At 49.2% G+C, this 16,237-nt stretch overlaps 1 protein-coding gene across 1 annotated transcript in view; it reads right to left on the bottom strand.

Moving 5' to 3' along the window:
• The window catches only part of LBX2 (ladybird homeobox 2), a 36,361-nt gene extending 31,347 nt beyond the window's left edge, over positions 1–5,014 (bottom strand). The window contains exon 1 of the mRNA XM_085642903.1: positions 3,595–5,014. Coding sequence (XP_085499029.1) covers positions 3,595–3,919 — 325 coding nt within the window. The 5' untranslated portion in view covers positions 3,920–5,014. The remainder of the gene's footprint in view (positions 1–3,594) is intronic.
• Positions 5,015–16,237: the final 11,223 nt, after the last annotated feature.

Here is a 16,237-nt window from a genome sequence, read left to right as displayed (position 1 = left end):
CCAGGTTCTGGGTGTCTGAGGTGAGTCTGTGCCAGTTTCTGGGTGTCTGAGTTGCGCCTGCGCCAGGTTCTGGGTGCCCAAGTTGCATCTGTGCCAGGGTCTGGGTGTCTTGAGTTGTGTTTGTGCCAGGTTCTGGGTGCCCGAGTTGCGTCTGTGCCAGATTCTGGGTGCCTGATTTGAGTCTGTGCCAGGTTCTAGGTGTCTGAGTTGGGTCAGTGGCAGGTTCTGGGTGTCTGAGTTGCATCTGTGCCAGGTTCTGGGTGCCCGACTTGTGCCTGTGTCAGGTTCTAGGTGACTGAGTTTGGTTTGTGCCAGGTTCTGGGTGTCAGAGTTCCGTCTGTGCCAGGTTCTGGATGTCTGAGTTGTGTCTGTGCCAGGTTCTGGGTGTCGGAGTTGCATCTGTGCCAGGCTCTATGCGTCTGAGTTGCGTCTGTGCCAGGTTCTAGGTGTCTGAGTTAGGTCTCTGCCAGGTTCTGGGTGTCTGAGTTAGATCTGTGCCAGGTTCTGGGTGTCTGAGTTGAGTCTGTGCCAGGTTCTGGGTGCCTGAGTTGGGTCTGTGCCAGGTTCTGGGTGACTGAGTTGTGTCTGTGCCAGGTTCTGGGTGTCTGAGTTGGGTCTGTGCCAGTTTCTGGGTGTCTGAGTTGCGTCTGTGCCAGGTTCTGGGTGCCCAAGTTGCATCTGTGCCAGGGTCTGGGTGTCTTGAGTTGTGTTTGTGCCAGGTTCTGGGTGCCCGAGTTGCGTCTGTGCCAGATTCTGGGTGCCTGATTTGAGTCTGTGCCAGGTTCTAGGTGTCTGAGTTGGGTCAGTGCCAGGTTCTGGGTGTCTGAGTTGCATCTGTGCCAGGTTCTGGATGCCCGACTTGTGCCTGTGTCAGGTTCTAGGTGCCTGAGTTGGGTCTGTGCCAGGTTCTGGGTGACTGAGTTGTGTCTGTGCCAGGTTCTGGGTGTCTGAGTTGGGTCTGTGCCAGTTTCTGGGTGTCTGAGTTGCGTCTGTGCCAGGTTCTGGGTGCCCAAGTTGCATCTGTGCCAGGGTCTGGGTGTCTTGAGTTGTGTTTGTGCCAGGTTCTGGGTGCCCGACTTGTGCCTGTGTCAGGTTCTAGGTGACTGAGTTTGGTTTGTGCCAGGTTCTGGGTGCCAGAGTTGCGTCTGTGCCAGGTTCTGGATGTCTGAGTTGTGTCTGTGCCAGGTTCTGGGTGTCGGAGTTGCATCTGTGCCAGGCTCTATGTGTCTGAGTTGCGTCTGTGCCAGGTTCTAGGTGTCTGAGTTAGGTCTGTGCCAGGTTCTGGGTGTCTGAGTTAGATCTGTGCCAGGTTCTGGGTGTCTGAGTTGAGTCTGTGCCAGGTTCTGGGTGCCTGAGTTGCATATGTGCCAGGTTCTAGGTGTCTAAGTTGGGTCTCTATCAGGTTCTGGGTGCCCGAGTTGCGTCTGTGCCAGATTCTGGGTGCCTGATTTGAGTCTGTGTCAGATTCTAGGTGTCTGAGTTGGGTCGAGGGAAACTAATCAGCCGGTGGTGAACGCCGAGTAGAGAGAACGAAATGGTGTAAGCAGATACCCCCGACGAAGGGCTGAACATTAGCCCGAAATGCATTGGGTTTTGAATAAAGAAATGCTGCACTGAACTACTTTTGTATTTGGATCATATTTCCGAAGAGACCTGGATGGGCACACGTTAATATGAGAAGCATTCCAAACACATGACGAGACATATGTGGATAAATGAGAGAAGAAAAACGCATGATAAACTTTACGGATAAACTGGATGAATGTTGCGCAAGATGAAATGGAGTAAAATAGGTTGGATCTGGTATCCTTCACATGCAGTGCGTCTGGGAGTGGAGCACGGGCTACGCGCTCCCCACATAATTTGTTTGAGTTGGGTCAGTGCCAGGTTCTGGGTGTCTGAGTTGCATCTGTGCCAGGTTCTGGGTGTCAGAGTTAGGTGTGTGCCAGGCTCTTGTGTCAGACTTAAGTCCGAGCCCGATTCTAGGTCTCAGACTTAAACTGATGCCAGTTGTGCGTGACTTAATTAGGCCTCTGGCATGTTCTGGGTGTTTGGCATATGTACCTGCTAGGTTCTCTCAGTAGGAGTGGTAATTTCCTGCCGGCTTCTAGGAGGCAAAATAAGCTTGTTCCAGGTTCAGGGTGTATGAATTAAGTTTGTGCTGAGTTACTTTATCTAAGTAGGTCTGTGCCATATCCCGGTGTCAGACTCAAGTACCTGCCAGGTTTTGGGTGTACAGGTTGGGTCTGTACCATGTCCTGGGTTTCTGACTCAAGTCCATCCCAGGTTCTTGGTGTCAAAGTAAGTTCCTACCATGCTCTATGTGTCCGAGTAAGTCTGCACCAGTTTGTAGGTATCGGATTTGGGTCTCTATCATGTTATAGGAGTGGTACCCATGTCCCTGCCAGGTTCTAGGTGTCATAGTAAGTCTGTGCTAGGTTCTAGGTGTCAGGCTAAGTCCATGCCATGTGCTGTGTGCCTGAGTAAAGTCTGTGCCCGATTGTGGGTATCTGAGTTAGGTCTGCACCATGTTATGGGTCTGGTACTCAATTCCTTTTCAGGTTCTAGGTGTCAGAGTAAGTATGTGCCAGGTTCTAGGTGTTAGAGTAAGTCTGTGCCAGGTACTGTGTGTCTGAATTAAGTTTGTGCCTGTTTTTGGATATCTCGGTTAGGTCTGTACCAGGTTTTAGGTGTCAGAGTAAGTCCCTGCCAGGTTCTAGGTGTCAAAGTAAGTCCCTGCCAGGTTCTGAGTGTTAGAGTAGGTCCCTGCCAGGTTCTATGGGTCAAAGTAGGTCCCTGCCAAGGTTCTAGGTGTCAGAGTAGGTCCCTGCCAGGTTCTAGGTGTCAGAGTAAGTCCCTGTCAGGTTCTAGGTGTCAGAGTAGGTCCCTGCCAGGTTCTAGGGGTCAAAGTAGGTCCCTGCCAAGGTTCTAGGTGTCAGAGTAGGTGCCTGCCAGGTTCTAGGTGTCAGAGTAAGTCCCTGCCAGGTTCTAGGTGTCAGAGTAAGTCGCTGCCAGGTTCTGAGTGTTAGAGTAGGTCCCTGCCAGGTTCTAGTTGTCAGCGTAAGTCCCTGCCAGGTTCTAGGTGTTAGCATAAGTCCCTGCCAGGTTCTGAGTGTCAGAGTAGCTCCCTGCCAGGTTCTAGTTGTCAGAGTAGGTCCCTGCCAGGTTCTAGTTGTCAGCGTAAGTCCCTGCCAGGTTCTAGGTTTTAGCATAAGTCCCTGCCAGGGTCTAGGTATCAGAGTAAGTCCCTGCCAGGTTCTAGTTGTCAGCATAAGTCCCTACCAGGTTCTAGGTGTCAGAGTAGGTCCCTGCCAGGTTCTAGGTGTCAGTGTAAGTCCCTGCCAGGTTCTAGGTGTCAGAGTAGGTCCCTGCCAGGTTCTAGGTGTCAGCGTAAGTCCCTGCCAGGTTCTAGGTGTCAGAGTAGGTCCCTGCCTGGTTCTAGGTGTCAGCGTAAGTCCCTGCCAGGCTCTAGGTGTCAGAGTAAGTCCCTGCCAGGTTCTAGGTGTCAGCGTAAGTCCCTGCCAGGTTCTAGGTGTCAGAGTAAGTCCCTGCCTGGTTCTAGGTGTCAGAGTCCAGCCCCAGCCCCGGACTCACCTTCGGCTGCCTGCAGCACACTCACTTCCAGGCCTTTGAAGGTCTTGCTCGCCAGCTCTTCCAGGGCGCAGAGGGGGGAGGAAGGGGCGGTCACTCCGTTCCTGGGCCCTGCGGGGCTGGGGCCCTTCTCCTGGCCCCTGGGGGCCCCGTGACTGCCCGGCAGCTTTTTCACTGAGGGTCTGCTGAGGATGTCTTCGATGCTGAAGGGGGTGAGCGGCTTGTTGGAGTTGGCGGGGGGCGGAAGCTGGTCTAGGGGGCTCCGTCTCCTCTCCTCACTCCTGGGGTGCAGGAGGGTCCCGGGCTTCATTTCTTTGGTGGAGGTCATAGCCAAGGGCCCCCCACCCTTCCGAAGCCCGACAGCCCCTCTCCAAAGCCAGGGCAGGGCAGGGGAGGCTTGTGCGTCGAGGAGCAGCGCGCTGTGTGCAGCCCTCTCTGTCCAGCGGCGAGGGGCCCCTCAGCAAGCCCCCCGAAACCTCATTCTGCCCCGGGCGTCCTGCGATGCCCCCCAGAAACAAAAATGCAGATTCCGGAAGCCGAGGGGGCCTTGAGTCTCATTTCAGGGCCCGAGGCGTGGCTCCTCTCCCCGGGGCCCCTCCATGAAGCTGCGGCGCTGCGGCCAGGGGGGTCTTCTAGGAGCTAGGACCGGCGCGGGTAGCCACAGTCTGTCCTGGGCGCACCTCAGAGTGGACAGGAAGGATCCTTCGAAAGGGCAGGCAGCATCCAAGAGAGAGCAGACTGTCCACTCAGAGAGCAGGAAGGCAAAGTGTCCGGAGAAAGGGCAGGCAGTCCACCCACAGAGGGACAGGCGGTATCCAAGCGAGGGCAGTCTGTCCACCCACAGAGGAGGCAGGCAAAGTGTCCGGAGAAGGGGCGCAGAGTGTCCGGAGAGTGGGCACGCAGTCCACCCACAGAGGGACAGGCGAGGGCAGGCTGTCCACTCACAGACAGGAGGAACGCAGGGTATCCGTAGGAAAGGCAGGCTGTCCACTAATAAAGGAGGCAGGCAAAATGTCCGGAGCGAGGGCAGGCACCACTCTCAGTGAACAGGCAGGCAGAGTGTCCGGAGAGAAGACAGGCTGTCCACCCTCAGAGGAGGCAGGCAAAGTGTCCGGGGACAGGCAGTTCGATCACAAAGTGGACAGGCAAACTATCCGATGAGAGAGCAGGCAGAGTGTCCGGAGAGAGGACAGGCAGTCCAATCGCAAAGTGGACAGGCAGAGTGTCCGGGGAGAGGACAGTCAGTCCACTCACAGAGAGATGAGTCCGGCTCGCCCCCAGCTCACCACCCCAGTCAGGAGGGAGCGCAGATGCGGCCCGCAGTGCCCTGCACTGAGCATGAATGCAGAATAAACAGGCAGGAAGGGGCAGCCCCTCTGCTGCTGCTGGGGAGGGGTCTGGGGGGCCTCAGTCACACCCCCTCCCAAGTGCAGCCTGCTAACGAGTGCCTGTGTTGATTGGGCGCTGATGAATTAATGGCAGGCGGCCACTTACCACACCGCTGTCCTGACTTAAAGGGGCCGTGCCAGCAGTGGGCACAGGGGGAGGAGTCCGCACAAGTGTTACAAAGTTTGGAGTGAGTGTCAGAGGGGCGCCCGCCCCCACAGCCCTCTCCCAGCCCGTCGGACACGTGGGCTGTGCTCGTCCTTGGCACGGCTCTGTATGATGGAGCCTCCTGGCGGTGTTACCGTGCGGTGTGTCCTCGGACACCACGATGGATGTGTGTCCTCGGATACCATGGGGTGTGTCCTCCGATACCGGGGGGGGGTGTCCTCCGATACAACGCGGTGTGTCCTCGGAAACAACGCGGTGTGTCCTCGGACATCGCGCGGTGTGTCCTCGGATACCGTGGGGTGTGCCCTCCGATACAACGCGGTGTGCCCTCCGATACAACGCGGTGTGCCCTCCGATACAACGCGGTGTGTCCTCCGATACAACGCGGTGTGCCCTCCGATACAACGCGGTGTGTCCTCCGATACAACGCGGTGTGCCCTCCGATACAACGCGGTGTGTCCTCCGATACAGCGCGGTGTGTCCTCTGATACCGCGCGTGTCACCAGAGTTGCCGCCCTCCACCCCTCGCTGCGCGGCTCACTTGTATTAACAGTTTTCCTTCTTTTGTCCGTGGGACCAGATAGGGCACCGGTCAGGATGGCTCAGTGAGATGGTGCCCCCTCCCCGCTCCCGAGCTCGCATCTAGCCTTACATCCTTCTGAGGTCGGTAAACTGAACACCATGACAGTGAGTAAGAGGCACGGCTGGTATTTACAGCGCTGAGAAACGGGAGAGGTGCTACATGGAGGGATGTGTCTCTCCGTAGTAAAGGGCAGTCCGGAGCAGAGAAACGTTGGGCAGATCCAGAGCGCCCTGCACAAGTGCACAAGATACAAAGCGCCGTGCACAAGTGCACAAGATACAAGGTTCACGGCGACAAGTATTCAAAGCCAGCCTCATCTTTAGGACTCATGGGGCCGGGCAACACATATTTTAGGGGCCCCTGTTCCGAATTAAACTTTGAATTTTGTAACCATTTTCAGTTACTTCGAGCGGGCACCAAACGAAAAAACTTCCAGAAGTGCGGTGAGACAGAAACAGTTGAATCTGTCATTTTAGAGCTCGGGGAATCCTGGACATTGGGCTGGGAAAGAGAAGGCCAGAGATATCTCGGGGAGACCTAAGAGAAAGTCCACTTTACGGGGGTGGGGGGCGGGGTGTTTATACTTGCCTAAGAAGCAATATTTATAATCATGCAATGCACATACATGTACATGGAAGTACACACCTGTGCTTATTTCTAGGAAGAGAGGGGGCGACGCGTGCGTAGATTTTTGTCTCATAAAAGCAGCGGTTTCAAAGCCCAAATTCCACGGGGGTTTCATGTTATTGAGCGTGTGACGTCATTGTGATGAAACACAGGTGTCATACATGATGCCGGCTCCACTTCACACCCTTTGTTCAAGAAGTGTCATGTGCATCCCATGTACACAAGCTTTGAACCCCAGTGATATCTGGGGCCCCTGAACCCTGCAGACGCAGCTTCAAAGCTCTCCGACTTCTGCCGTCAAACTGTGCTGTTTGTAGTGTCCTGGCATGATTACTGTAAAGTACACACTGACATGTTGTATGTTCTGTTTATACAGACAGCAGAACCGTCTGTGCAGGATTTCACTCTCTGTTTTTAAAAAAACCCAAAACTTTTCTTGTTTGAGGAAACACGCAACTTTCATACTATCGGCGCCCAAATAAACATATCACATATGATATCACATATCATATCACATATCATATCACATATCATATCACATATCATATCACATATCACACTAACATGTAAAAACCCTGAAATACTAATTCGGGGTTGTGTTGAAATGTACAAACGAGTCTGTCTTCAGCCTGCTGGGTCCGCACACCTCTGTCGTTGGGGCAGAACCCACGTCACCTTGGTGTGTATTCTGTGAGGTGGGGTGGCATGGGCGTACTCGCCGTCGCCACTACATTGACCACAGTTCCTTGGGGCAACTTGCTGGTGTGACGAGCAGTGTGCGGCCAATTGAATTGGGCGGGGCGATGTATTGTGTTGCATTTTAAATACTGTAAAATACATTTTTAAAGGATTCATAATTGTACCAATAGTACTGCCATAGTTCTCGTTTTTGAAAGGATATATCGATAGGAGCGCACATGCATACATCACACACATGTTCTGTTGCTTCCTGTTGTTTGCGTGTTCTTGCCAAGATATTACTGACTTTACAGACACTGGGGATCTGTGACCAGCACAGAGACAGGTGTTCAAGATAATCAAACCTGGGTGCGGTGTGACGCGTCGCGCAGGAAGACACGTTGTTAATTGTGTAATTGAGTTTGTATGGAGGGGGGGGGGGCTTGTGCTGTGGGAGTTACCCCCACCCAACATGCACTGCAGACACTGTACACCCTCTTCGAGAAACCACAATCTACAGCCAGACATCCCTAACCCGCGCCAGGTGAGCACTCCGACATCTCATCAATAGACCCTGTCAGACACCCGGAAACACTACTGCAGAAATACAGAGCCCACGATGTATTTATCAGACACCCGGCCTCATATTGCATACAACACACCTGGGAAACACATCGCGTTCCCGGTATGGCGAGCCCACAGTGGTACGTCACAGATAACGAACCCCAGTCTGGCAGACACCCGCAATGATAACATTATGTCAGGGAAACACCACCGCACCTATCTTGCGAAAACCCACTAACGTAGCTTGATGCCTGGCACCCCAACTGTAACATTACGTCTACACGTGCAGCCACAACAGTGTGGCAGACACCGCAATCACAACATTCTGAAAGACTCCTGCAGCCACAACAGTGTGGCAGACACCGCAATCACAACATTCTGGCAGACTCCTGCAGCCACAACAGTGTGGCAGACACCGCAGTCACAACATTCTGGAAGACTCCTGCAGCCACAACAGTGTGGCAGACACCGCAATCACAACATTCTGGCAGACTCCTGCAGCCACAACAGTGTGGCAGACACCGCAATCACAACATTCTGGCAGACTCCTGCAGCCACAACAGTGTGGCAGACACCGCAATGATCAGAACGTTCTGGCTGACACATACATCCGCAACAGTGTGGCAGCCACAACAGTGTGGCAGACACCCCCATCACAACATTGCGTCAGAAACCAACACACACAACTTTTGTCAGACACGAGCAAACACACAGTTATGTCAAACACCCACAATTATACAATTTTGCCTGACACCCGTAAACACAGTATTCGACACCCACAATCCTAACATTCTGTCAGACACCTAAACCCAGAGCATACAGGCGGACACGACCACAGCGCCCTGCTACTAGTCTACGCCTCACAAGGCGCTGTTGGGGGCGGGATCCCACAGTGGGCGCTATGAAATACAGAGCCTTTTATATCCACAAAGGCGCTACCGCCTCGTGCAAAGGCTGCCGTCAGCTGGGGGCACGTGGTGGTTTATGTTACATTGCAAACTTGTTTTACAGCTCCAAGCGTTCAATGTCGAACCCCCTTATCGGGAATTTGGGGCCACAAGAGGACACATGTTTTATAAGTGATATTACCGACTCAGCAACAGTGAGTAGTGAATAGAACGTGAAAGGGAAAGTGTGATAATGACGCGTAAGAGGAAAGGCGTGAGCGCCTTTCTTATGTTTGTTAATATAAATATCCCTCCCGTCCCAGCACTCACGGCGATCAGCTGTTCATTATTGTAATGAGCTTGATGACAAGAACACAAGCAAAGAGGACGCGTTATATATATATATATATTTAGAGAGAGCGCGAGAGAGATTCATCTATCTAGACAACGGGCAGCCTTTGTTTTTCCTCTGTCCTCCAATTCACTATCGGATATTACCATGAAATGGCGCCAAAAATCATTCTGTATTGTGTGTAAACGAACAGATGCCTGGGGGCAGTGAGAGGTGCTACTTTGGGGGGGGGGGGGGGCAGTCCTCCACGCCCGGAGGCAGCTCCCCTCCTCACGCACTCTGCGTGTCTGAGACCCCACGGTCCGCGGCTGGTGTGACACTGTCAAAATAATGTTTGGGCAGTTTTTTTCTATTTTGTAGTTATTTATTGAAGGGCTATAGAGCCACGAGTACCGCATTGTCGACGCCTAGGCGCTTTCTACAGAAAGCGCATCATTACAACCCTGCGCGCAGGTAAAACAATTAAATAAAACAAAGGCTTTCGAAGGAGCGGCTTCAGGGAAGTCATTGTTGTTGGAAGAAACGGAAATTCTGCTTAAATTCTTGTCGGTTGGAAGGTTTTAATTTAATTTGGAAAACCAGCTCAATAGACATATCACATCCGTGAGCCAGAATATACCAGTTAGCATTTCACTCTGAATTTAGACGAGGTGGGCGATCACTGTATGAGAAATGCTTCATTTTTTGGGGGGCATCTCCGAGTCCTGTCTTTTTTTGGGGGGTGGGGGGAGGGGGGGTTGGCGGTGATGGGGGACAGACGTGCGCACGCCTCGCCCTTTTACCTTCGTCTCTTTCATACTGCCGTTGAGGCTGATCGAAGTCTCTCCGAGCACCAAGATCTGCGCGCCCTGATCGGCAGCGCCGCCGCCGCCACTTCAGGGCGCTATTCGGGCTCTGCTTGGAGCCCCTGAAGCCAGAAACCAGGACATTCGGGGACCCCCAAACCCCGATCCTACCTGCATTGAGGGGTGCGGCTGTGACGAGCTGTGTGTGCGCAAGGAGAAAATTACTATTTTTAATATATATTTTATCCTGTTTGTGCATTACACACACACACACACACACATATATATATATATATATATATACATATAGATATATATACTGAAACCCATCCCACTTAAAACAATATTATGGTGACAGCGGCGTCATACAATTAGCTACAGGCTTTTAACGATTTTAGAGAAATCAGATCAAATGTGCAATGCTCTCGCGCGCACGGACATAAGTGCACACTATCCGAATTTATTACATGTATATAATTTAGTTTCCATATAGTTAAAAAAAACCTCACGTATTCACAGGCGTGTGTTTGTGTGTGTGCATAGATATGTATCTGAATATATAAAATATATATATTTTGCATATTGTACGCAAATACGTTCTAATCACACACATATATATATATATATATATATATATATATATTCACATTTATATCTATGCTTAATAGAGAAATTGATTACCATATATATGGTAATCAATTTCTCTATTAAGCATAGATATAAATGTGAATATATATATATATATGTGTGTGATTAGAACGTATATACTATATGTATACATTAATTTTAAGTATACGTGGGAATATATATATATATATTCCCACGTATACTTAAAATTAATGTATACATATAGTATATTCACGGACACACATTCACCCATACATCTTTATTTATTTATCACGGACAGTTGATATAGCACAACTCACTCCGGCCAGGGCTTCGCGGCGCTGCTCCTGAGACATTCTAAAACAACCAGGGCTTGAACCTGTTCATGAGGGCAGTGAGATCCGGGCAGGAACGGCAATGGAGAGGGCGTTTATTTCCGTGATACGGGACTGCATAATCTATGCTTATATAGATATGTATATAATAACATATATGTTGTTCTAGAGAGATAGTTTAATATAGTTATACATTGGATATTAAATACACACACGTATGTTCAATATGTAATCACATGCGTGCAGACACGTCTGTGCACATTTTTGCTCGTGCCCGTTCCTCCTCTGCCTTTCCGTGAATGTGTGAATAACCCTGAATTAAACCCTCTCTGATGACGCGCAGCTGGTGCCTATAGCGCCGCTTCACCCGTGACTGCTCCTCTTAATAACAGCTGAGAGTGTGTGCTTGTCTCATCCTGGTTGTGTCTTCACGGGCGACCCCTCACCCACCAACGCCTGTCTCCTGCAGGCTTCTCAGGGCTGAATCTGATAGTCGCCCCTGTACTGTGTGTGTGTGTGTGTGTGTGTGTGTGTGTGTGTGTGTGTGTGCATGAGTGAGGGGGAGGGGCAGATAGTGAGAGGGATTGTGTGTGTAAAAGATAGACAGATTATGTGTGCGTGAGAGAGAGATTAGGGGTGTGAGAAAGATTTAAAGTGTTCATGTGAGAGAGATTGTGTGTAAGTCATCTTTTATGGATACTTTTATATCCGAAAAAAGATTATTGATGATGATGATGGTGTGTGAGTGTGTGTGTGTGTGACAGAGACTTTGTGTGTGTGCCTTTAAGTGAGATTGTAAGTGTGCACGAGAGAAAGGTTGTATGTGTGTGTGTGAGAGAGAGAGTGTGTGTGGGAAAGGTTGCAAGTGTTTTTGTCAGAACGATTGTGTGTGAGAGTGTGTGTGAGAGAGAGGCTTTGTGTGTGCAAGTGAGAAATATTATGTGTGTGGGAGAGATTATGTGTGTGCATTTGTGTGAGATGGTATGTGTGTGCATAATAGAGGTTGTGTGTGAGAAAGATAGACTGTGTGTGTGAGAGAGACTGTGTGTGTGAGAGAGACTGTGTGTGAGTGAGAAATTGTGTGTGAGAGAGATTGTGGGGCATATTATCAAGCCAGGCGATAAAATTATCGTCGCTTTGGCAGAAAACTGCCGCTAAAACGGCGATAATGGGCTTGATAATAGGCTCTATGGAATTCCAATTGAAGCCCATGTTAGATGTGAAGGACGTCCAACATGGGCTTCAATTAGAATTCCATAGAGCATATTATCGCCGTTTTAGCGTTTAGGAATATAATTACAAGGTATATGGACGGTGTTGGATTTTGCAGTGCAGTGCACCCTGGCACCCAGCCACCTCCACCTGGCAGTCTCTATGCGCCGAGGCGCACACCTCGCGCTGCGCTGTCTCGTTCTCTGTGGGCAGACAGGCGTTTAGAAGCCTGACTGTAGCATGCAGCGCTGGATGCTCGGTCCGATTCGGGATATCATGGACTCCACACTCGCTGCCCCGGACCTGCGCCTCTTTCAGCCTCAGAGAGACCCCAGGGGGCGGCTGCCCTGCGGGATGTGAGGATGGGGTGACCCGGGAGTATTAATAGTGTCAGGTCCTGAGATACCCACCGCATGTGTGCGTCTGTATTTATATGTACCTGTGTGTACACGCGCCTCTGCACGTGTATGTGTGTATGGCTGAATGTGTGCGTGTACCAGTCTCTCCATGCTTGCCAGTGGCTGTGCCCATACTACATGCGTGTAACTCTTCATCTGTGTGTGCACGTGTGTGTGCCCGTGCGTGCGTGCCTGCTGCGGCGTGCCAGTATCTGTGCCCATGCCTCTGTGCCTGTCTGCTGTGCGAACACTCCTGTAGCTGTGTGCCTGCTCGTGCATGTCTCAGAGTGTGCACGTCAGTGTTTGTGTGTGAATACTTGTGTCTTCATGTGTGTATCTTTGCGTCTATGTGTTTGTCTGTATCTCTATGTTCCTGGGGTTGTGTCTGTATGTGTGCACGTGCGTGTCGTCTTGTCACGTGCATGTTTCACGCCGAGCCTCTAAGTCACCTAATAGCAAACAATATTGTAATTGTAAATGATATTTATACAGCGCTTACTGTCCCTACTGAATGTTTGAAGCACTTTGTGGTGAGCACCACGCGACCCCAGGGCCCAGGATCAGAGGCAGTTCACACGCACACGCGTAGCCAACATACCACTATGCATGTACATCCACCTGTCCATATATATTCACTGACAAATGCAAAGGTTAAAGTGAGGTCATAGTTGGGTGAACATTTCGATGCCAAAGTGACGTTTTCAACTCATAAAACCGCTGAAATTCACCGGTCATAGTTATCGCTGATAACCAAATACATTAACATTATGGAGGGGGGGGGGGCTAAAGGCTCTGGGAGGGGGGCTGTGTGACCCAAGTCTTTTTTTTTAAGTTGGGCCCAGGGATATGGGTACCTGGGTTCTGGGTACCGAATTGGGTCAGAGAGTGGGGCCCCGCTCACGCCCATCTCCCCAAGTATATTAAAAACATGGCTGGCCTCCGTGTTCTTCTTTGTTGGTTTGCTGGGATCCCATGGAGGACCGCAGCAAAAATGCCCGATTTATTTTCTATTTTGGTCCCGAGGAGGTAGGCTCAGTGCATTCCCTATTTATACATTATCTTTTCAAATTGAAGGACAGGGGACTGAGTCCCCGAGTTCTGTAGTGGCTGCCAGTAACATTTTTCTTCATGTTGCTGGCAGCCAATCAGAGCCTTGCTCTTGCGGAGCACGATAGCCTAAGTACAGAAAAGCACCACGGGCCAATCAGAAAGCTCCATATTTAAAATTTGGGTTTGAGTGACTCTTGTGAGTGTCCCTCGCACCCAACTGTCCTGATGAACAAATATTTTTGTACACTAGTTTTTCAAAAACGACTGAAAAGATTTACAGAAAATCACAAAAAGCGTGCTTTCTGGACCAGGAGCCAGCTTTCTGCCAAAATTGGTGTAATTAAGTCCAGCAGTTTTTGCGGTAGTGCTTATTAAAAAAGTCTATGGAAAATGCATGGGGTTTGGCGTTTTGGGACTCCCTTTTTCTTGTCCCCCACTCCATGCGTCACCTCGAACTTTCCATGCATGAACCTTGCAAAAAAAGCCCAAGTTTTTGGGAAAACTGCGCAAAAGTTATTAGAAAAACAAAAAAAGGCATTCCCTATGGAAATGCTGACCTAACTATAACTAACGACTGGCAATAGCCACTGGGTTATACATATATATTTCTCTCTCTCTCTCTCTCTCTCTCTCTCTATATATATATATTACCTACTGGCGATAGCCAGTAGGTAGTTATAGTTAGGACCACGTTTCCATAGGAAAACCTCAACATTCTATTTTGAATAACTTTGGCGCCGGTCGACGAATCCTCGCGAATTTCTCAAAATAGGTGGGGCGCTACGCTCCGCTCCTACCCTGAAAGTCTCGGGGGGATTCGTCAAGCGGGGGCTGAGATAAAAGGGGGGTCCCAAAACGCGTTTTTCCCATGCATTTTTCCATAGGACCTTTAGAACGAGCTACAGCCCGAATGGCTGAACAGAATTACTAGAAATTTGGCAGAGAGGTAGTCCCTAGGTCAAGGAAGTGCCTTTTGTAGGTTTGGTGTAAATCTGTTCAGTAGATTCTGAGAAAATAGCCTTTAAATCAATATATATATCTGAGCCAGCTTACGGTACGCTTACCGTACGCTTACGGTAAGCGTACGGTGGCGTGCGCGAGCGCGATTCTGATTGGCTCTTAGATCTTAGTAAACATTCGAATCGGCCGAAACCAGGAAGCGGCGGCCGCCATTTTGTCTCTCGCACTGAGAGAGATTTTTAAAATCGGAAGCCCAAAAACATGTAAAGGGGCTGTTTTGACAACTCCCTCCCATATAGTCATGTTGAGGGAGTCCCCAAACATCCCCCAAGTGCAAAAACGGTTTTATTTTTTTTTCGGCAATTTCGCGGGGTACGCTTACCGTACGCTTACGGTAAGCGTACGGTAAAAAAATAAAAATAAAAAAAACACTATCCACACTTACCCCACCCCCTGTGCTTTTGGTGGCCGAAGGCCACCAAATGTGCTGGGCTTATTACAATGGAAAAAAACACTATCCACACTTACCCCACCCCCTGTGCTTTTGGTGGCCGTAGGCCACCAAATGTACAGGGCTTATTATAAGGGAAAAAAACTTAGCATTTAAAAAACCGTACTAATTCACTGAAAAAACCATAGGTTTCACACACGTTATAGTTAGGAATTAGCATTTAAAAAACCTTGCAAATTCACTGAAAAAACCATAGGTTTCACACATGTTATAGTTAGTGGAAATTTTACTGATAAAAAACCAATGAAATTGCCCCGTTATAGTTAGCGCAGGCAACTATAACTCACGCGACCGCAATCCTCTGCTGATGACATATGTGTCTTTATGAAAAAAAAATATTTGTAATATATGTATAGCTAAAAATGTATGGAAGAAGACATGGGCAAATAAGTGTCTAAATACAGTATTAGCATCAGCAGAGGATTGCGGTCGCGTGAGTTATAGTTGCCTGCGCTAACTATAACGGGGCAATTTCATTGGTTTTTTATCAGTAAAATTTCCACTAACTATAACATGTGTGAAACCTATGGTTTTTTCAGTGAATATATATATATATATATATATAAATATATATATATATATATATATATATATATATATATATATATATTCACTGAAAAAACCATAGGTTTCAGACATGTTATAGTTAGCGGAAATTTTACTGATAAAAAACCAATGAAATTCCCCCGTTATAGTTAGTGCAGGCAACTATAACTCACGCGACCGCAATCCTCTGCTGATGCTAATACTGTATTTAGACACTTATTTGCCCATGTCTTCTTCCATAAATTTTTAGCTATACATATATTACAAATATTTTTTTTTCATAAAGACACATATGTCATCAGCAGAAGATTGCGGTCGCGTGAGTTATAGTTGCCTGCACTAACTATAACGGGGGAATTTCATTGGTTTTTTATCAGTAAAATTTCCGCTAACTATAACATGTCTGAAACCTATGGTTTTTTCAGTGAATTTGCAAGGTTTTTTAAATGCTAATTCCTAACTATAACGTGTGTGAAACCTATGGTTTTTTCAGTGAATTTGTATGGTTTTTTAAATGCTAAGTTACTTTACGCCATTCGTGGCATGCACGCCCACTTAACGCAGTTCGTTCCGTGCGCGCACGGTGCGCTTCGCGCACCGTGCGCGCACATTGAGCACGCGGTGCGCTTCGCGCACCGCTCGCCCACTTTACGCAGTTAGTGCCGTACACGCAAGGTGGGCACGCAGTGCGCTACGCGCACCGCGTGCCCACGTTACGCACCGTGCGCACATGGAGGACATATTATGCGCTTCCTTGTGATAGGTAATCTGTTAAATTTAATTTGTAAGTGATGACAATAATATGCCATGCACAGAGAGTGTTTTTTTTTTTTTATTAAAATTTTTAGCGTAAGCGCACCGTACGCGTACGGTAAGCGTAATCGGCGAAATTTTCAAAAAATAAAAATTTACCGTTTTTGGCCTTGGGGGATCTTTGAGGACTCAACTAACATGGCTATGTGCATGGGCGCTGTCTAAACAGCCCCTTTATATGTTTT

This window comes from Triturus cristatus, chromosome 2_2, assembly GCF_964204655.1.
Source record: "Triturus cristatus chromosome 2_2, aTriCri1.1, whole genome shotgun sequence".
Taxonomy (NCBI): Eukaryota; Metazoa; Chordata; class Amphibia; order Caudata; family Salamandridae; genus Triturus; species Triturus cristatus.
Note: the sequence above shows the minus strand (reverse complement) of the source record. Positions and strands in the feature narration are given on the sequence as shown.